Source organism: Mauremys mutica, chromosome 7 (genome assembly GCF_020497125.1).
Source record: "Mauremys mutica isolate MM-2020 ecotype Southern chromosome 7, ASM2049712v1, whole genome shotgun sequence".
Lineage (NCBI taxonomy): Eukaryota > Metazoa > Chordata > Testudines > Geoemydidae > Mauremys > Mauremys mutica.
The window spans coordinates 125250794-125272363 of NC_059078.1; the positions used below are offsets into that span (position 1 = coordinate 125250794).

The 21570-nt window shown below is 56.0% G+C and overlaps 1 protein-coding gene across 1 annotated transcript; it reads left to right on the top strand.

Annotated features, from left to right (window-relative positions):
• The first annotated feature begins 4014 nt into the window (after positions 1 to 4014).
• On the top strand, positions 4015 to 15642 carry LOC123373771 (steroid 17-alpha-hydroxylase/17,20 lyase). The gene is made up of 8 exons (XM_045022890.1): positions 4015 to 4339; positions 6954 to 7092; positions 8889 to 9118; positions 9816 to 9902; positions 12294 to 12506; positions 13131 to 13300; positions 13418 to 13521; positions 14567 to 15642. Exons 1-8 carry the CDS (start codon positions 4031 to 4033, stop codon positions 14833 to 14835), a joined length of 1521 nt encoding a protein of 506 aa, XP_044878825.1. The 5' UTR covers positions 4015 to 4030; the 3' UTR covers positions 14836 to 15642.
• The last annotated feature ends 5928 nt before the right edge of the window (positions 15643 to 21570 follow it).

Genomic DNA, 21570 nt, shown 5'->3' on the forward strand with positions numbered 1-21570 from the left:
CCAAGGGTACAGTGGAAATCAGGCAGCAGCAGAGAGAGAACTCGGAGCTCGGCCAACACGACAAGCCCTTAATTGCAGCACACGTGGTTTATCTTCGCTCTGGAACATACCGTCTTGTCCATGTCATTTAAGTGTACACTCCGAGCACTGTCCTGGCCATTACCTTGAGGTGTTCAAGGGAACCCAGCCACTGAGGACAGCTGTCGAGGCCACCAGAATGGAAAAGGGGGGATGCTAGGAAGCTGGGACAGCATCAGCCTTCGGCAGCTGGAAGGATGGCATGGAGTCTTGGCTACATGGCAAAAAGGAAACTGACCAGACTTAAGCCAGATGTAAACCCAAGCAGCCTCAGCAAGATGCCCAGTGTAAAGGGGCAGCTAGTCATTCATAGAACCATAAGGTTAAAAGGAGGGGAGGGATAGCTCAGTGGTTTGAGCATTGGCCTGCTAAACCCAGGGTTGTGAGTTCAATCCTTGAGCAGGCCATTTGGGGATTGGCCCTGCTTTGAGCAGGGGGTTGGGCTACATGGTCTCTTGAGGTCCCTTCCAACCCTAATAATCTATGATTATATAAGGGTCATGTAGTCTAACCCCCTGCCAAGATGTCAGATTTGTTGTGGCTAAACCATCCATGACAGATGGCTCCAACCTCCAGTGAAGGAGCTTCCACAACCTCCCTAGGCAGCCTGTGCCATTGTCCTACCATTCTTACAGTTAAGAAGCTTTTCCTAAGATTTAATCTGCCATTCTGTAGTTTGAACCCACTGCCCTTCATCCTGCCCATTTACAAACTAGCAACAATATTCATAAAAATACACTGCCCTTCTGCAGAACTTTCCATCCCACCATCTCAGACTGCTCCACAAGTTAATTAGACTGCACAATACCCCTGTAGATGTATGTTCCTCACTCTCCAATCTTAGAGCAGTTCCCTTTCATGGTGACGGCTGGATCCTGCCATTAAACCCAGTAGGTAGGAAACTGTCCTCCAGAAGCCTCCCTTTGAGTCCCAATGTATTGTAACCCTGGGTGGCAGCAGAGCGGTGTTGGCTTCATTCACGTCAGGCCGGGTTCATTTCCCACGAGCAGAGGGAGAAGACGCACTCACGGTACATGTACACACTACCCCGAGACTGAGCCAGAAAACAAAGCGCTGCTTTATCACACCGCTCACAAGCTGCAAAAAGGCAGAGGTGAAGCCACACCTAACCACAGCACTACTCCGCGCCCCAGCCTGCCTCTTTCCAGAGAACACACAGCCAGCGGCTGCCCTCTGTCACAGAGGGCCCATTGAGGAATGGGTGCAAAGTTTTGGAGGCAAATTTCTCGGGTTAATTCACTCCCTGCCCCGGTGCCATGGGACGTGTGCTGAGCACTTAGAATGCCTGCAGGTGGTCGCGGCACCAGCAAACAAGGCCCTCTGGTACTCTCGGTGGACTCAGAGAAGGGAATGTGCATGAGGCAGGCAATAAAGTTGCCTCATATCTCAGACTTGGGCTCCAAATTCTGCTCTGAGGTAAATCCCTTGCCATTTTGTCCGGCGGAGGCTCTCCACATCTGCACCCATGTACCTGAGAGCCGCACCTGGCCCTCAAGGCTTCTTTTGGGTTGGGGGGAGCCCCTAAGCTAGAGTGGGCTGGTCCTTTTTGTGCCACGTCATCTAACCCGTGGGGAATCAGTGCAAAAGGAATCCACATTCATTGCTAAAGATTCAGGGCTGCGAGGCCCACCTCTTTCAGGACACCTTTCAAGAGGACTCCCACTGCCACAGGAAACACCATCACGTGGGGTCCTGCCCTGCTCCATCCTCTGCCTCGGCTCTTCTTCCGGATGGAGATCTGTCCCCTCCTCACTGGGTCAACCCCTGGCTTCGGCATTGCTGCATGAAGAAACTGCTGCTGGGTTCACCCAATGTGCTGCAAACACAGGAGCAGACATCATATGGCACAAGGGCCTTTTTAACGTCATCGAGTACATCTGACATGGTACTTCCTACGGACGTGGAAAGACCATGCATCAGAGCAGGAAGGGTCCTTTAAGGCCGTTCCAAAAGAAGTCAGTTCCCTTATGAGTTGTTTCCTGTTTGATTGAAAAGTAACTGCTCTTCTTTCTACACAGTGGAGCTATGTAACTCTAGAGCCTGGATATTTCAAAGCACCCCAAAGGCACTCGCTTTTCCTTCCCACTCACTGGAAAACAGCACTGGGTTGTAGCCAGGCCTTATTCTAAAGGACAGGACTAGTGACAGAGACATCTGTGCCTGCTCCAGCTCCACAGTCCACCCCAAAAGTTGCTGCAGCATTGCTGTGTGCTCATATTGTTTAGCTGCTTTAGGCGCAAAGAGTTCCCTCAAGTTTTCTGAGCGGGTGGGTTCAGGTGAGACACCTGTGTCAGTCTAACATCCCTCAGTGACTCCCAGCTCAGCTATGCTTCAAGTTGGGTTTTCCATCTCACTGTGCGATCTCAGAGTATAACTGAGTTCTCCCCCCACCCACCATGCATCACCCTGTCTCCCAGTTACACCTATGCAACCCTGTGTGAGGGTTCAAAGAAGAGCCACGAGACCGATCAATTGATTGGAAGCCATGCCTCATAGTGACAGACGCAAGGAGCTCAATCGTTTTAGCTGATGAAAGAGAAGGTTAAGGGGTGACGATCACCGTCTGTAATACCTATGTGAGGGACAGAAATTTGAGATTAGCGGCTGCTTCAGTCTAGCAGACAAAACTATAACAAGAGCTAATGGCCAGAAGTTGAAAATGGACAGGCTTAGACTAGCATTAAAGGTGCATATTTTTAACAGGGAGGGTGATTAAACACTGGAACAACTTACCCAGGGTTACGGTGGAATCTCCATCACTGGCAAATGTTAAATCCCGTTTTTCTAAAAGACCTGCTCTAGTTCAAACAGGAATGAATTCAGGGGAGTCCCATGGCCTGTGTTACCCAGGTCAGATCACTTGGGGAATGGACGCTGTTAATGTGCCTTTTGGGGCTAGCCACACAAACCGTCCTTCTGTGCTATTGAGTTATTTTGGCTGTTCCCAATAGCCACTATACAGATTCTTTGGCAATATAAAAACGCAGCCGTGGTCCCTTCTCGGAGCTCTGATGTGTGGTGCCCTCCCTAGCTCCTTGCTCCCAGAGTACGCAGTAAATCAGGCGAGAATGGCTCTAAGAAGTGGGTTTTAAGTAGGGAGATCTAGTGGTGTTGGCTCCCTACTGATTCAGAGGGAAGCCCCCCCTGCTACTGGATTTCCAACATCGCTTCCTGCAGCACTTCACGGCTCTTCCAGCAATGTACTGCTGACTTAGCCCGAGGCTGCTTAGCTCACGGGAGCTGCCTAGATCCCTGCACAAGCAGGCTGGTCCCCAGGGAGTCACTAAAGAAGGGCTCCTGATTATTAAAGCCCTGGATTAGGCCACTGAAGGCCTGGGTTCAAGTCCCACCTTTAGCCAGTCTCTTACTCCTTGAATAGTCCCCATGTGTGCAATGGGGATTGAAATCTTCCTTTGTCTACCTGGATTGTAAATGGGCAGGGGCCGGGATTGGCTCTCACTATGCAGCTGTACAGCACCTGCTCCAATGGGGCCACAATCTCACTTGGGGGCGGGGGGCCACTAGCTGCTACCCTAATGCACATAACAGTAAGAAAGTCTTGCCATGCGTCCTGGCAAAGGCAACGCTCCCTAGGTTTGCTCTGACCCCATGAGGCTCTGCTGATCCTCCCTGCCTGCCAAACCCACAACCCACGTTGATATGGCTGGAGATTTGCTGGGCTTTTTAGGAGCTGGCAAAGACCAGCTCAATTAGCCAAACTCACTGAAGACGGATTCTGCTCTCGCTGCGCTGGCAGCCGGGAGGCTGGCTGCGTTCCAGCCCAAGTGAGTGGTTATCTTCCAAGCGATTGATAACACAGCCCTCCGCAAGGCAACAGGCAACCCCCAGCCAAGGCAATGTCAGCAAAAGCCCTTATAAGGGACCGGGCCTCGCTCGCTGCAGGGAGAGCCGACAGCCATATCGAAGGACGATGGTCCCACTCCTGGGCGCCCTGCTCCTGGTGCTGGTGCTCCTCTCCTTCTGGAGACTGGCAAAGGGGAAAGCAGACCCCAGGCCCAAGTACCCTAGGAGCCTGCCCTGCCTGCCCATCATCGGGAGCCTGCTGCATCTGGCCGGTAACCCCCAGCTCCACCTCCTCTTCCACAGCCTGCAGGAGAAATACGGCAGCCTCTACTCCCTGAAGATGGGCTCCCACTACGTGGTGGTGGTGAACCACTACCTGCATGCCAAGGAGGTGCTGCTGAAAAAGGGAAAGACCTTTGCCGGCCGGCCCCACACCGTAAGTAACCCACACGGCCCTGTCCCTCTAGCTGCCTGGGAGAGACAGGCAGCAAAGCCTAGTGAGTAGAGCACAGGGGTGGGAGACCTGGGTTCTATTCCCAGCCGGCTGGGGGTCCTTGGGCAAGGCACGGCCCCACTCTGTGCCTCAGTTTCCCCATCTCTAAAAGCAGGGGGATAATACCCCACCTTGCGGCACTTTAAGATAGTTGAATGACAGGTGCTAAACACACTAGGGCAGTGGGGCAGACCCTTACATTTCCCATCTAGTCAGAAAGAAGGAGAGGAGTGACTGTGAGACCCATCCACCCCCCTGACTCCCCGACCTGTTCATAGCCCCCAGCTTGAGGTCCCACACAGGGGGGGAAACCATGCTCCCATTAACCCTTGAGCTGCTGTGCAGGAACTAAAGCCTCTTTATTCATGTAGGTGGCACCCTCGGGATAAAGGTGGCTGGTTCTCAGGGTACCCAGGCTCGTGAGTCACCTGGTTACCCCCGACCTCCAGCATACAGGAGTCCTGCTTGTGCTTAGCTGGAGGCCAGCTCCTAACACCACCAGCCAAGCACTCTCCTCCGGGCTAGGCCTCACTTAGCCTGGCAGGGTAACAATAGGTGCACCCCCCTCCCCACGTCCCTTTGAAGTGTTGCCGTGGGCTAGCCAGCCCCTGACACTGGCTACGCTCAGAAAGCCCGGGCTTGCTGTCCCCAAAGGCACAGTCTGGGCACCAGGTGGTCAGATTCAGCCCCAAGCCAGCGCTTGATTTGACACCACAGCCCAGACCTATATTTATAGTGAAAACACGACTAAGTTTGTTATCGGAGTTTAGAGCTTCTGGCGCTGGTGAGTGAGGAGGCTGGAAGCAAAGCGATAGCAGGCTTTCCAGAGCCTACCCAGACCTCACGGGTTCGCCTCCTGCCTACAGCAGTTTCTCTCATTTTGACCAAGGCTGGTTGTGATCTGGTTTGCATGGGTATCAATGCACTGCCCGTTTGCTTCCTAGGTGTAGGAGAAGGGGGTGTCCGCTTTGCCTTCTCCGTGCAGCCCCAAAGTTTATCATCTGTCCTCAGAGGCAGTGCCACGCCTCACCCCTGCCATCGCTTGTTTTTTTCTGTGTGCTCCTCCCTGTTGTGTTCGTGTCTCTCTGTTGACTTGGAATGTCGACCTGCAGCCGTCGTGTTAGCTTCCTGTGCTTTATTTACACGCCAACAGAGAAACGGGAACAAACATCCTTTCGCTGACAGAAAACCTGGCTGGCCAACGCTGCCTTGGTACAGACGTTAAAACGTATTTCCAGTCTCCGTGCCTAACGCCTCACGTAGGCCCTGCACATACATGTCACAACGCCTCTGATGACCCCGGCTTTCCCTTTAGACCTCACCTGGCATTCTTTGGTGAACCAGAATAGACAGCCCAGAATCCGGCTATGTCTGAAACCCCTGGTCAGCTGGCATTGAGAGGGGCTCTTGGGTCACAACAGGGTTACTTCAGTATGTGACAGTAATGACCCCACCGCGGCAGCGGCTCTACTCACAGCTGGCTCCTGAAGGCCACTTGGGGTTTTTTCCCCTTTGCTTCATTTATCCCCACAACATTAGAGTGACTCCGCTGACCCAGGCTGCAGGTCCAGGGACATGTATGTGTCCCAGAGGAACCCCCTGCCCTGGCCACATTCCCCTTCTGGTGTCAGTGGGGGAGGGCACGTCACTTCTTGTCCCAAACTGTTGGGCGAGACTGGCATGCGCTGTTAAAGCAGGGCTGCGTTCCATCCCAGAGGTGGCTGCATTTCAGTGCTGGGTTAAGCTGCTCTGCTGCCTGCATAACATGCAAAGCTCTCGTAGATGCTCTGGGATGAAATGTGCTCTAGGGATGGTGTCACAGACTGTGTGTAGGGCTTTACACAGCCCCAAAGGGCCAAATTTACCATTGATCCAAGAGATGCCACTCTGCCAGCCCCAATGATGTTGAACTTGCGTAGGGCCAGAAAGTGTGGGGTGGGAGGAGGCGGGCTCGGTGGAGGTGAAAGGCTGCTCCCCCAGCCCTAACCAAGCAGACTGGATCTGCAGCCAAGTGGGCAGGGCAGGAAGACATGCCAGCTGCTCCCACACCGCCACTCCATCAGCCCTGTAACTCCAGCCGCAGACAGGACAAAGCTCAGGCACCAAACCCCACAGACCTGCGGCCCAGAGGCCAGGCTGACCCATTTCCTCCCCTGTCGAATCCCAGCCATGCTGTTCCTTAAATATCCAGAGGGGGGCACCAGTGCCCAGGACAAGGCGCTCCTGCGTCCATACAGGTTACAGGCACTGTCCCCGTTGCTCACCCCGCAGTGCCCAGTGTGTCCCCCATGGCCAGGCAGAGCACTGGACCTTGGCTTAGCCCCTTGGGCCCGGCAGGAGCTAGGCACTGCACGGCTGATCCAGGTCAGCTCCAGCGCCCGGGGGCCCGGGCCTGCAGGGAAGAACCCTGCCGTCGTCAGGCCGGGATGGGTGCAGAAGTGGCAGGGTGCAGACGTGGCAAGGTGACATGGCTGGCTCCCAGGCCAGGCTTTCCACCCCCGTCTCGCTGTCCTGCCAGCGGCGGAGGAGATTGCTATGTCCCTCTCTTCGCCCTCAGGTGACCACGGACATGCTGACCAGGGACGGCAAAGACATCGCCTTCGCCAGCTACAGCCCGCTCTGGAAATTCCAGCGCAAGCAGGTGCACGCGGCACTCTCCATGTTCGGAAAAGGGACGCTGGCCCTAGAGAAAATCAGTAAGTGCCACTCCCCTGCCCCTGCCTCTAGGGAGGCTGGCCAACCGCGGCAGAGGGGACAGATGGGCTAGTGGGTAAGGTGCAGCGCTGGCAGCCAGCGGAACTGGGTTATATTCCTTGCTCCACCACAGATTCCTTGGGCAAGTCACAGTGGTGTTCTGTGCCTCAGTTTCTCCCATCTGTTCATTGACCTACCCCATGTTTCACCTACCCCACATCTATCCTGGGCTATCCCGGCCCTGGTACCCGCACGCACGGTACCGCCTGTACCTCCCAATCCTGCCCTGCAGGCCCCGGGCTATCCCGGCCCCGGGCTCCCCGCATGCACGGGACCGCCGGTACCTCCCAATCCCACCCTGCAGGCCCCGGGCTATCCTGGCCCCGGGCTCCCCACACGCACGGGACCGCCGGTACCTCCCAATCCCGCCCTGCAGGCCCCGGGCTATCCCGGCCCCGGGCTCCCCGCACGCACGGTACCGCCGGTACCTCCCAATCCTGCCCTGCAGGCCCCGGGCTATCCCGGCCCCGGGCTCCCCGCACGCACGGGACCGCCGGTACCTCCCAATCCTGCCCTGCAGACCCCGGGCTCCCCCGCACGCACAGTACCGCCGGTACCACCCAATCCTGCCCTGCAGGCCCCGGGCTATCCCGGCCCCGGGCTCCCCGCATGCACGGTACCACCGGTACCTCCTAATCCCACCCCGCAGGCCCCGGGCTCCCCCGGCCCCGGGCTCCCCGCATGCACGGTACCGCCGGTACCTCCCAATCCTGCCCTGCAGGCCCCGGGCTCCCCCGCACGCACGGTACCGCCAGTACCTCCCAATCCTGCCCTGCAGGCCCCGGGCTATCCCCCGGCCCCGGGCTCCCCGCATGCACGGTACCGCCGGTACCTCCCAATCCCGCCCTGCAGGCCCCGGGCTCCCCGCACGCACGGTACCGCTGGTACCACCCAATCCCACCCTGCAGGCCCCGGGCTCCCCAAATGCATGGTACTGCCGGTACCTCCCAATCCCGCCCTGCAGGCCCCGGGCTGTCCCAGCCCTGGGCTCTGCGTATCACAGCTCTGCTGACATGCTTTACAACGAGGGCCCTGTGAAAAGCGCAATTTCACGGCCTGCGCGGAAATCGCAGCATTAGCCCCGTCCTGTGACTTTTCCAACCGCAGGGCAGAGGAAGTGCCATCCGCGTGCGCCGGTCTCGTGCTGGGTGCGGCCCGTACCAGGGCAGCAGTTCAGCAGCCGGTTGCAGGCGAGGCCCATAGCTAGTGGCACCGCTGCTTGGAAAACGAGCTACGGGGCACAGCGAGCGTGAGATCAGCCCACACGGACGCCTGGCACTGCCTCCTTCCGGTCTGGGGAGGACGTGGTGGCTGCACTTATTCCGGGAAAATTGATACTTTGCCCGTGATGCTGCCGGGAATTTTTACCAAATCAGCCATGAGTTTTACTGGGCCTGACTCATGAGCTGGGACATGTGTTGCTTTTACAGTCTCATCTTCCTTGCCTCCCCCACAACCCACAGGCAGCGATCGCATCATCAGCCCAAACCTCATCCTGTTACCTGCCCCCCTGCTCTTCCGGTCACGGGCTCCCCCACAGCGCTGCCAAAACCCCTCGACCCCGACCCACAGCCACCTGCTGTTCCAGCCCCGTGCACGACATACTCCCAGCCCCCAAGTCCAGTTCCAGGCACCCTCACCCCAGTTGTGCTGACACCCCCCAGGCTCAATCCGCTGTGCCCACTAGCTAGACTCCGGTGCTCACCAGATGCGCCACCATCTCTCCTCTGTCTTCTAGTCTGCCGGGAAGCTGCCTCCATGTGTGAGACTCTCAGCACTTCGCAGGACACCCTCCTGGACATAGCCCCGGAGCTCAACCGAGCCGTCACCAATGTGGTGTCCTCCCTGTGCTTCAGCTCCTGCTACAGGCGAGGGGACCCCGAGTTCGAGGCCATGCTGCAGTATAGTCAAGGCATCGTGGACACGGTGGCCCAAGAGAGCCTGGTGGACATCTTCCCCTGGCTGCAGGTGAGAGCTGGAGGCGGTGGTGGAAGAGGGGCTCTGAGCCCAGCTCTGATTTGCCCCTCCTCGCTTTTCACTGGCCAGAGTGGGCTGGCTGACTCGCCTAGTAGCCCACAGAACCTCTCTCTGGCTGGAGCGGCACCAGGCACAAATTCACTGAAGTCAGTGGGTGACTGTAAAATCGTTGCTACGTTCACCGGGAGGTCGGCAAAGCGATGTCCAGCAGCCAGTTGACAACCTTGGGACCTTGGTGGATTTGCACAAAACACAGAACACAGAAAACCCCAGCACTTCCCAGAAGCACCAGGCGAAGGTTGTCGTCTTGCTCCCGGAAGGACAGTCCCCGGCTCGCTGCTGTGGCACCGTGCTGGCTCTCAGACGCCGCTGGACATTTGCGGTTGTTGCTACCTACCCCAGCCATTCAGAAGAAGTGGGTGACTTTGGCCCACAGCGTTTTGCTGCCCAGACAAGGCACCTGACACTAAGGGTCCTACGGACCCTGGTGGGCCACCTGCCCCAGCTGGGAGACCCAGGGCTCTGGCAAAAAAGGGCTAGTTTGGGAACCAGGGGGGATTTGCTCTGGCTTGGGATGCACTCCTGCCTCAGACGTCGCAGGGCACGTCAGTGCCCCCAGGGAGCACGTGGGGCCAGGCTGAGATGAAGGGGAGCGAATGGGCGTCACCGCTGGTCTTTCCTCCCGCAGGTTTTTCCCAACAAGGACCTGGCGTTGCTGAAGAGGTGCGTGGAGGTCAGAGACCAGCTGCTGCAGAAGCAGTTCAAGGAACACAAGGTAGGTGGTTTGGGGTGGCTGCTCACAGGCTGCACAGACCTGGGGCCGAGCCTGGGCCCCAGCCGCCGGGCAGGGGGGTGTCTTGCTACAATCTGCACCCCACGTTTCCAACTCATCGAGGCCCTGCCAGGCCCCAGTGGGGAAGCAGCAGGGTCCAGTGGGGATCTGCACCCCTCATTGCTGATCTGTCCCCAGGCAGCAGAAGCGCCAGCTGACCAGCTACCTGCGTGACCCAGGGGATGGGAGCTCACAGCACCTGCTGTGACTGGTGGGGCTGTGTGAAGGGAGGGGTTTAGAAGAACCAGGGAGCCTTGCCTGCCCCCCATGTACAACCCTCACCTTACTCTAAGGAAAAGAAACTCTTCCCACACCCACAGTGGGGAGGGGGTTACAGCATGGGATTGCCTGCCCCAGCACTGCTAGTGCCCCCCCGGCCTGAACTCCAGCACCTGCCGCTACCCCAGTCCTGGGCTCCCCATGCTCAGCTCTGCCACCAAACCCCACTCTGGAGCGGGTAGGATAGAAACGTCCTGCAGCAGCGCAGATCTAGGGCCAATTCCCAGCTCTGCTGCTGACCCACTGTGTAACCTGAGCCTAGTCCCAGCCCCACCCCATGCCTCAGTTTCCCACCTGTAACAGACTCATAGACTTTAAGGTCAGTAGGGACCATTATGGTCATCTAGTCTGACCTCCTGCACAATGCAGGCCACAGAATCTCACCCACCCACTCCTGTAACAAACCCCTAACCTATGTCTGAGTTACTGAAGTACTCAAATCATGGTTTAAAGACCTCAAGGTGCAGAGAATCCTTCAGCAAGTGACCCAGGCCCCACGCTGCAGAGGAAGGCGAAAAACCTCCAGGGCTTCTGCCAATCTGCCCTGGAGGAAAATTCCTTCCTGACCCCAAATATGGTGATCAGCTAAACCCTGAGCATGTGGGCAAGACTCACCAGCCAGCATCCAGGAAAGAATTCTCTGTAGTAACTCAGATCCCACCCCTTCTAACATCCCATCACAGGCCCATTAGGTATATTTACCATTAATAATCAAAGATCAATTAATTATCAAAATTAGGCTATCATACCATCCCTGCCATAAATTTATCAAGCTTAGTCTTAAAGCCAGATATGTCTTTTGCCCCCACTACTCCCCTTGAAAGGCTGTTCCAGAACTTCACTCTTCTAATGGTTAGAAACCTTCATCTAATTTCAAGTCTAAACTTCCTAATGTCCAGTTTATATCCATTTATTCTTGTGTCCACATTGGTACTGAGCTTAAATAATTCCTCTCCCTCCCTAATATTTATCCCTCTGATATATTTATAAAGAGCAATCATATCCCCCCTCAACCTTCTTTTGGTTAGGCTAAACAAGCCAAGCTCTTTCAGTCTCCTTTCATAAGACAGGTTTTCCATGCCTCGGATCATCCTAGTAGCCCTTCTCTGTACCTGTTCCAGTTTGAATTCATCCTTCTTAAACATGGGAGACCAGAACTGCACACAGTATTCCAGATGAGGTCTCACCAGTGCCTTGTATAATGGTACTAACACCTCCTTATCTCTACTGGAAATACCTCGCCTGATGCATCCCAAGACCGCATTAGCTTTTTTAACGGCTATATCACATGGATGTGAGTAGCACGGGCACTGGGGGAGAATAGGAGCAGGGGTGTCTGTCAGCCCCACATTCTCCCCTCCTGTGTATGCCAGGATCTGGAGGGGGCCATCCTCTCTTGTGAAGTCCGAGTGCCAATCTCCACTTTCAGGTGTGTGCTGGGATTTGGTGGGGGCCACCTGTCCCTCTAGGAGGGTCTGATCCTCCCTCCTTGCCTCTGCATATGAGCTAGAATACAGGAGCATTACCTCTCTCCCTGCTACTTCCCAGCCACATTGAGAGGCCTAGTGAATAGGAGAGCTGGGTTCTGCCGCTGGCCTGCTGAGTGACTGTGGCAGGTCATGTCCCTTCCCTGGGCCTCCATTTCCCCATCTGTAAAATGGGGCTAATGGTACTGCCCCCTCCTTTGCAAAGTGCTGTGAGACCTACTGGTGAGAGCGAGGTGTTATTATCCAGGGTTAGTATGTTCCCAGGCAGGACCGAGGCGGAGGAAGGGAGTGCTGGGGAGGTGGGAGGTTTAGCCACAGGTCAGGGGCAAAGACGCTGCTCCCATCCATCGTGAATGGCCATCTTCACCTTGCTTGGCGTGTTGGGCCCGTACCCCTCAGCCACCCCAGTGGGGGTCTTTCTGGATGGGGAGGGGGCAACCGCCCCCTAGGCCCATCTGATCTCCCTGGCGTATGACCTGACACTGAGGAGTAGCGGGGGCCAGGAGGGGCCCGGCCGCCCAGCTCCCCTGGCGGCCGCCCCGACCCCTGCTGTCCTGCCCCCTTGCAGGAAGCGCTGGGCAGCGACTCGGCCAACGACCTGATGGATGCGCTGCTGCGCGCCCAGCTCAACATGGAGAACAACAACAGCCGGCTGGCCCAGCCGCTGGAGCTGACGGACGACCACCTCCTCATGACCGTGGGCGACATCTTCGGGGCGGGCGTCGAGACCACCAGCACCGTGCTCAAGTGGGCTGTGCTCTACCTGCTCCACTACCCAGAGGTGCGCGCCCTCCCCCGCCCCCCGGCCCTGCGCCCACCCCGAGCGCAGAGCCCTCTGGAGAAGCGCGCCCAGGCCATTCCTTGCGTGGCCCCAGGGCTGGCTGTCGAACACGGAGGGCAGGAGGAGCGTGTGCCCAGTGGCCCGGTCCCCAGGCATTTCCTGTCTGTCCTAGACTAACAATCTCCTCTGGAGTAGCTACCCCTTATCTGGCTTGGGCTGGGGTCCCCCTCCATGACCCCAGGGTCCCTGGAAACCCCACTCAGAGCCAGGTGAGCATTTAACAGCGATCCTGCACCTCTGTCCTGCTTGGAGGGGCCAAACAGGCTGTTCTGGGTCAATATTGTGACAAAGCCGGGCCCTGCTGGGACCCATCGACTGGGGCTCTGCTGCACACCAAGCTAGGGACAGAACTCAGGCAGTGCTTACAGAGAATCTCCACTAGCTTTTGGCCTTACAGGGCCCGGGACACACAGTGAGGGGTCCTAATTCAATCCACTAGGGGGCAGTAGTATATGTACCCTACCCAGGTCATTTAGTAGCTGGACCAAAGTGACGTGCTTTGCCATAGGGAGACCCGTAGCCCTGAGCTCGGCTAACGCTGGCCCGGCTGGGCTGTGCCCCCAGGTGCAGAGGAAGATCCAGGAGGAACTGGATCAGAAGATCGGCTTCGAGAGACACCCCCAGCTCAGCGACAGGCAGCAGCTACCCTACCTGGAGGCCACTATCAGCGAAGTCCTGCGCATCCGGCCTGTCTCCCCTCTGCTGATCCCACATGTGGCCCTTACGGACGCCAGGTGAGACTTCTCTGGGCACATCCCCGCTCATGGCCCAGCCCTGTCCCTCCTTTGACAGGGGGAGGAGGTGGTGGCCGAGCGAGGCACTGAATTATTCCCTCTCCCCCTGCGCTGCAGCATCGGGGAATACACCATCCCAAAGGGAACCCAGGTCATCATCAACCTCTGGTCCCTTCACCACGACGAGAAGGAATGGGACAAGCCAGGGGAGTTTAACCCAGGTGGGTCCTTTTCTCCACCCTTCCTGGCTGCAGCTTTGGGCTTAGCATCAGCACCCGCCCGGCTCTGCCCCCCGGGCCAGGCTGGGTTGAGAGGGAAGTGCCAGACTTTTCCTTTCTATCTGTTACCACCGAGCAAAGCCTGGAGCTGGCTGCAGCCCAGATCACTGGCGGGGAGAGCTGTGGCCAGGGGCTCATTCGAGCTTGGGGAGGATCCCTGGGCTAGGAGGTGCTGCCCTCCCTCCACAGTCCCCGACCTCCCAGGCGCAGGACAGCGCGGGGCTATATGGAGCCTAGCGACGCTGCTCCTCAAGCATCCAGCAGGGGGCGCTGCTGAGCAATGGGACCTGCTTCCCTCTGATTGGGCAGCGCTGGGCCCACAGGTGACCAGCCTCCTGCGTTCAGCACCAGGTTGGCCCACCTTGTATTAACCTTACGCAGCCTGGGCTGTGCCAGGCTGGAGGTTCTTCCCGGGAGGCGAGGGCTGCCAGGATCCGGGGGCACCCGGGGGCCGGTGATCAATCGGAGAGGCTCCAAGTGCAGAGGCGCCGTCTCGTGCCTTCGAATGGAGCAAGGGACTCAGGACAGACCCAAGTGTGTGTGTGCGGGGGGGGTGCAGATGACCGGGTCTAGGGTGCAGAGCTCACGCCATCAGGTTGCTGCTCCGAATCGGGCCTCGGCCCCACGGCACAGCCCTTCGGAGGGACGTGTGAGATGAGCTCGGCCGGTCTCTGTGCACAGTGAGACTGGCTGGGATACGCCCTACACCTCTCCCTCTGGGCTGGGGCCGGGGGGGTGGGGGGGAAGCCAGCACTTCCACAGCCTGCGCCAGCTGCAGCCCGGAGCCCCCGCTTCCCCACACAAGTGGGGGTCTGCCCGGGCCCGTTGCCCAGCAGCTGAACACGAAGGAAGGGGGGAGGGCTGGCTCGGTCCTGCTGTAGAACAGCTCCGCCCCCCCCAAGCCCAGTCCCAGGGGCCCGGCCCATAAGGAACCGTCTCGCCAGCGCTGCCGTCCCACCCTGTAACGAGGCTGCTGCGCCCCCCGCAGGTCGCTTCCTGGACGAGCGGGGCAATCGGCTCTACTCCCCCTCGCCCAGTTACCTGCCCTTCGGAGCCGGGATCCGGGTGTGCCTGGGCGAAGGCCTGGCCAAGATGGAGCTCTTCCTCCTCCTGGCCTGGATCCTGCAGCGGTTCACCCTGGAGGCCCCGCCGGGCCAGCCGCTGCCCGCGCTGGAGGGCAAGTTCGGCGTGGTGCTCCAAGTGCAGCCGTTCACGGTGGAGGCCAGGCTGCGGGCGGCCTGGCGGGATGGCGTGTAGAGCTGCCCGCACCATGGACCCGGCCAGCCGCTCCAGGGACACGGCCTGGGAGGCGGCTGCACAGGGCAGGGCTCTGTCCAACCCCAGGGACTGGGGTTCTATCCCCTGGACGGGCGAAAGGCGCGTTGGTTGGGTCGTTATTTGGGCAGGGATGGGCCCAGTGGGTCAATGCCCCAGGGGAAACCGCTGCTGGTGCCGGGGTGTCCGAGCCCCTGTAACGCCAGTCAAAGGCCGTGCCCTGGCTGCATGGACCAGGATATAGCGTGCTGCTCCCCCCTCGTTGCTCTGCCATGGCCGCAGGGGGGTTCAGTCCCTCGGGGGCCAGGCAGGGTGCAGAGGGGGTGAGTTGGTGGAGGGGCTTAGGGGACCAGCAGAGGCAGGTTTCCTGTTCCACAGGAGCAGATGGGGAAAAACCCCCATAAAGGGGCCTCGGCCCTCAGGGACCCAGCTCAGCTCCTCGGGGGGCTAGCAGTTCCACTCTGAGTTCACGCCCAGCCTTAATCCAGAATAAGATTCATGTGTAGACAAGCCCCTTGACAGACAGTAGCATAATTCACAGGTTTACACTACTGGAAATCACTGATCTGCATATTACGGTACATCCTCTCTGCCTGATGTGCAGAGGATGGAGGCCTGTTACAGCTCCCAGCTGCCCAGAACCCCCAGAGGAAATCGCTGGTTCAATCCCAGCCAGGGCTTTGTCAAGCCTGACCTTAAAAACCTCTAAGGAAGGAGATTCCACCACCTCCCTTGGTAACCCATTCCAGTGCTTCACCATCCTGCATAAGTTTTTCCTAATATGCAACCTAAACCTCCCCCACTGCAACTTGAGACCATTGCTCCTTGTTCTGTCATCTGCCACCACTGAGAACAGTCTAGATCCATCCTCTTTGGAACCCCCTTTCAGGTAGTTGAAAGCAGCTATCAAATCCCCCCTCATTCTTCTCTTCTGCAGACTAAACAATCGCAGTTCCCTCAGCCTCTCCTCGTAAATCATGTGCTCCAGCCCCCTAATAATTTTTGTTGTCCTCCGCTGGACTCTTTCCAATTTTCCCACATCCTCCTTGTAGTGTGGGGCCCAAAACTGGACACAATACTCCAGATGAGGCCTCACCAGTGCTGAATAGAGGGGAATGATCACATCCCTCGATCTGGCAATGCCGCTACTTATACTGCCCAAAATGCCATTAGCCTTCTTGGCAACAAGGGCACACTCTTGACTCATATCCAGCTTCTCGTCCACTGTAACCCCTAAGTCCTTTTCTGCAGAACTGCTGCCCAGCCATTCGGTCCCTAGTCTGTAGCAGTGCATGGGATTCTTCCGTCCTAAGTGTAGGACTTTGCACTTGTCCTTGTTGAACCTCATCAGATTTCTTTTGGCCCAGTCCTCCAATTTGTCTAGGTCCCTCTGTATCCTATCCCTACCCTCCAGCGTATCAACCACTCCTCCCAGTTTAGTGTCATCTGCAAACTTGCTGAGGGTGCAGTCCACGTCATCCTCCAGATCGTTAATGAAGATATTGAACAAAACCGGCCCCAGCACCGACCCTTGGGGCACTCCGCTTGATACCGGCTGCCAACTAGACATGGAGCCATTTCACTAGCCACAGCTGCTTCAGAGCGATCGCACTGATGGCACAAGGCCTGAATGTGTCCCTTAGCTAGTGAGAGACAACGGCATTCCCAAGCAGGCCTTTGAGACAAAATTTCATCCAAAATGCCCCTGCTGTCTGTGAGCTGGGCTGCCCCAAAGGATCAGGACTCTGGAAATCCGAGAGCAGCGATTTTCACCGGTGCAGGGCAAGGTCAGCCTGGGGACAGCTCCCTTTTTTCTCTTTTCATCTAATGGAAACATGAGCGCAGCTGCCACTGATTTGGGCAGCTGCGACCCTGGGGGGGGCGGGTCAGTTGAGCGAGAGAAGCGTCAATGTCCCGGAACAAGGCACTGGGGCGGCCTCATCTGGAATACTGGGTGCAACGCCAGACAGATGAATTCAGAGTGGAGCAGTGCAGGAAAGGGCTCCGAGGACGATCAGGGGACCAGAGAGCCAGTCTTAGAAGAAGGGATGAAAAGAGCCTAGGAAAACAAAGGCTGAGCAGGGCTCCGGCAGCTCGCTATAAATACAGCAGGGGAGCAGGGTAAACACCAGGGAGGGAGAAGAGCTTGGGTCGCTAGCGGGCAGGAACAAACGGGGATAAAGTAGCCATGAAGAAATTCAGACTGGAAATTCGTGGAAGGTTTCTACCCATCGGAGCGAGGAGGGTCTGCAGCAGCCTCCCCACAGGGCACAACCCCCTTAGCCAGCTTCCAGTGTATGTGCTGGGGTTAGCTAGCAGGAGACTGGACCGGCTGAGCTAGGAGCTTGTCCCAGGCTGCATCTGTCACAGCTAACATCACACGGCTCTTCCAAAGAGCCCTCAGCTCCCTCTCGCTCACTCCGCTGGCACCGTAGTAACTGAGTGCCTCACAATCCTCCATGTGTTTGTTCTCACAGTCACTATTATCCCCATTTTACAGACGGGAAAACCGAGGCACCAGGAGACTGAGGCAGAGCAGAGCATTTAGCCCACTTCTCCTGAGACCCAGGCTGGGGCTCTAACCAGTAGGCCAACCTTCCTCTTTCCTACAGTTTGTGCTCCTGTCCGCTTGCGGCCATAAAAGGCTGACAAAAATAGCTCTGCTGTGCCAAGCAAGTTCCAACATGGGTAACTACATTCTGTCTCTCCATTTGCCCTGCTGTGCTAATTAGCCGCGTCAGGTTGCCGTGTGCCGGTAGACATCCACCATGTTCCACTCAAAGGGCGGCGCTTTCAGTTCTAGGAGCACGACTTTGGTCCACGTTATTTATATCACAGTAGCACCCAGCAGCGATCAGGGCCCCGGTGAGCTACAGACAATCCCTGAAGTTCTCACACTGGCAGCATTAGCCCCATTTTACATATGGGTAACTAAGGCACTGGGAGATTAAGTGACTTGCCCAAGAGCCCACTGGAAGTGTGTGGCAGAGCTGGGAATCAAAGCCATCTCTGCCCATTCCCGGGCGGGAGTTTTAGCCACGAGCCCATCCTTGCCCCCTGTAAAGTGTGTTGCTATATAAATAAATGGTATTATCACCTATCTGCTGGTACCTTTTAACATTTACCCTGCAGCGAGCTGGCATTTTCACTCTCTATGGTTTTTATGATCCGCAGCTATTCAGCAATCTGGCTGGATTACAGCATGTCCTCAGTGATCGGGATAACCTTTTACTAGAGTAAAGAGTCTGTGTTTGCTCTCGCCGTAAAAAACAGACTGTACAAGAGGGAGCCATGCAATTAGATTCCCTCCCCACCCCCATTACTTGAGCTCTTAATATTTAACTAAATAGCAACAAGGCAACAACTTAGAACTAGAAAAAAAAACCCAGCAGCAGCAGAGGGGACATAGAAAGAAATGAGTTCTTCCCCTGTATTCAAAAACAGGAGCTGGTATGAAATAAATAACAAACCCACACAGATTCTCCCCCATCGCCCGACTCCCATATGACTTTTTATAGACATCGACAGATTTAAAAGCCATGCTTGTTAAGACCCCTGAGTATGTGCGTTACTGACACAATGTTACCCCAATGAAACCAGAATGATTTTGTTAGTGTTGGAAACAGGGGAACTCTCACTTTAAAAAAACTAAAATCTTAAGTTCTATTTCATTTGCCTAAAAAAGGTCCGGAAAAATTTCTGTTGACGATGAGATTTTTATAAAAAACACACACACGTCTCTGCCCGTCAAGTGACTTGGATAAGTGACTCTTGCCGCTCTGTATCTCAGTTTCCCCATGGGTAACATGGCGTTAATGATGCTGAACTCCTTGGTGAAGCCCTTTAAGATTTGCAAAGCACTGTATAATAACTAGGGATTATTATTGTTAACCTGGCAAGATGAACATCTTCTCTCTATCAGAAGTGGCCAGGGTTGTCAAAGCCACTGCAGTCTATGAATCTGACCCTGCACAGCGCTTCACATGAGCAGGATCTGTGCATCTGCATGGGACTCACTGCAGGAGCGGGGCTGGTGGGAACTGCAGCGTTCAGTGCCTCTGAAAAACCAGGCCCTCGCTTTCTTTGCTTCCGAGAATCCCTGTGTGTCTCCTCCTCAACAGTCCTGTCCCCCAGGAGTGGTAAAAGGGAGTGAAACCAGGAACGTAGCATTTTCAAACTTGATCCCTGGCCCATGTGGCAATGAGATTTACCCAAGGCATTAGCTAGATGGCGCCATATTCATATGTTGCTTGGAAAAGAGAGGTCTATAAAATCATGACTTGTGTGGAGAAAGTAGATAAGGGAGTGTCATTTACTCCTTCCCATAACACAAGAACTAGGGGCCACCAAATGAAATTAATAGGCAGCAGGTTTTAAAACAAACAAAAGGAAGTATCTCTTCACACAATGCACAGTCAACCTGTGGAACTCCTTGCTAGAGAATGTTGTGAAGACCAAGACTATAACAGGATTCAAAAAAGAACTAGATCAGTTCATGGAGGACAGGTCCATCAATGGCTATTAGCCAGGCTGGGCAGGGATGGTAATAGGTAATACTTGGAGATATACCAATCTCCTAGAACTGGAAGGGACCTTGAAAGGTCATTGAGTCCAGCCCCCTGCCTTCACTAGCAGGACCAATTTTTGCCCCAGATCCCTAAGTGGCCTCCTCAAGGATTAAACTCACAACCCTGGGTTTAGCAGGCCAATGCTCAAACCACTGAGCTATCCCTCCCCCCTAGCCTCTGTTTGCCAGAAGCTGGGAATGACCAACAGGGGATGGATGACTTGATGATGCCCTGTTCTGTTCATTCCCTCTGGGGCACCTGGCATTGGCCACTGTCGGTAGACAGGATACTGGGCTAGATGGACCTTTGGTCTGACCCAGTCTGGCCCATTTTTATGTTCTTCATTTTTGTTGGGAAACCCGCTCAAAAATAGGCTATTCGGTGCTGCAGTTTTGCCACAGTCCTAAACAGAAAAGTTCAATCCAGCTCTGGAACTAAGTGCTAAGTAACCCAAAGCTCTGTGCTCTTTGGATTTAGGATCTCTGGCTTCAGCACTGAATACAATCTATCCTGAAAGCCTAATTTTTTGGTAATAATTTCCAGCACTTTGGGAGGGGGGGGGAAATCTCAAAGAAACCTTTAGCTGTAAGGCGTTACCCCAAAAATCCAACCCACCATCAGGAACACCTGGGAAAATTAATGAGCTGGCTAGTGAGCCTGGGCCACCATTGCCCTCCAATGGATCAAATCAGAACTGTTCAACCATGAGTCACAGGCCCTATACTGCTAATGGAGATTCTCCTTCAGATCAAATGGCAGGAGCTCATGCTCTGGGGCAGAAGGGTCTGGGTTCCATCACCCTAGATTGTCAGTCACCATGGAGTTCTGAATGGCCAAGGGTATGTGGCATAGCAACAGCAGAGAAGTTCCCGAGTGGCCAGAGATTTGTTACAACACTACCTTACTGCACGCAAAGCTTGTAAAGAAAATGGTGCTGTAGACGCGGCCAAACAAGGTAGAGTGTCTAACCCTGCCCTCGGCTAGCTGCATGCCAGGCCTGCTGTGCTGCTGGGGAGAGATGTGCCCACGTTGCCAAGGGCAGAATTTAGCATGTGGCCCTTCATCATGCAGCTGGGTGCAGTTTTGCTCTAAAGGAGGAAGAGCAAAATAGGGATCCAGGCGGCTCCTCTGCTTCCAGATGGCGTGAAGAGCGAGGATGTGCTGAATGGCGAGTACCCAGCTCACAGCAGAGGGACAGGAGGGAATAGGGGGAAGGGCACAGTTTGTACATTTCTGGCACTTAGGTTTGTAAATGGATTTTAAAAAAACAACACAAAAACCCTTCTATTTTCCAAGCCTGCTAGGTTTTATCTATGGCCTCATCTAATTTAGAAAGGGTTTGGATGGAGGGTGTATAGGGATGGATGGAGGAGGGTGTATGGGCATGGATAGATGGATGGATGGATGGATGGATGGATGGATGGATGGAGGAGGGTGTATGGGGATGGATGGAGGTTCTCTGAACGGTTGTATGCAGTTCCCCAAACAAGAGCTGCTGTACTGGCAAAAGGTTTTTTTGTACCCTTATAACTTCATCTACACTGGGCTTTTGCCAGCAGAGCCATGTCAGTTGAGAGGGGATTTTTTCCAGGTGCCTGACATCGCCAGCCGGCAGGTCGTGGAAGGGTGGTGCAGTCCTGTGTCTGCAGGAGGAAAAGGGGCCATTTGAGGTCATTGCGATGACTCCGCTAAGAGGGCAACTATCATTCCCGTCAGCCCCATCCCCTGGTCCTATGTGGCGGGTAGATGACTCGTGCCACCCCGTACTGGGGGGCACAATCTAAAATGGAGGACACGTGACTGCCCCGCATGTCTCCTCTGCCCAGTGACACTCTCCCCTCCCCAAGCCACTGCGCTCTCCTGGCCCCCTGTTACCTGAAGGGATGGGGGGGAGTTTGCGCTCCCCCCCATGTTTGGTGGATCTCCCTGGCAGCCAGGCGGGGAACGGGATGGAGCCACTTCTGCCTGAGAGAGCCTGACTGGGAGACCTCGGCTGCCGGGGACAGGGGCAGAGGACGCCGGGGGGTGACGTGATGCAGGGGCGGCTCTAGGCTCTAGCGCTGCGGGGCGCACTCAGGCGGTCGCCAGTCCCGCGGCTCCGGGGGACCTCCTGCAGACGTGCCTGCGGAGGGTCCGCTGGTCCCGCGGC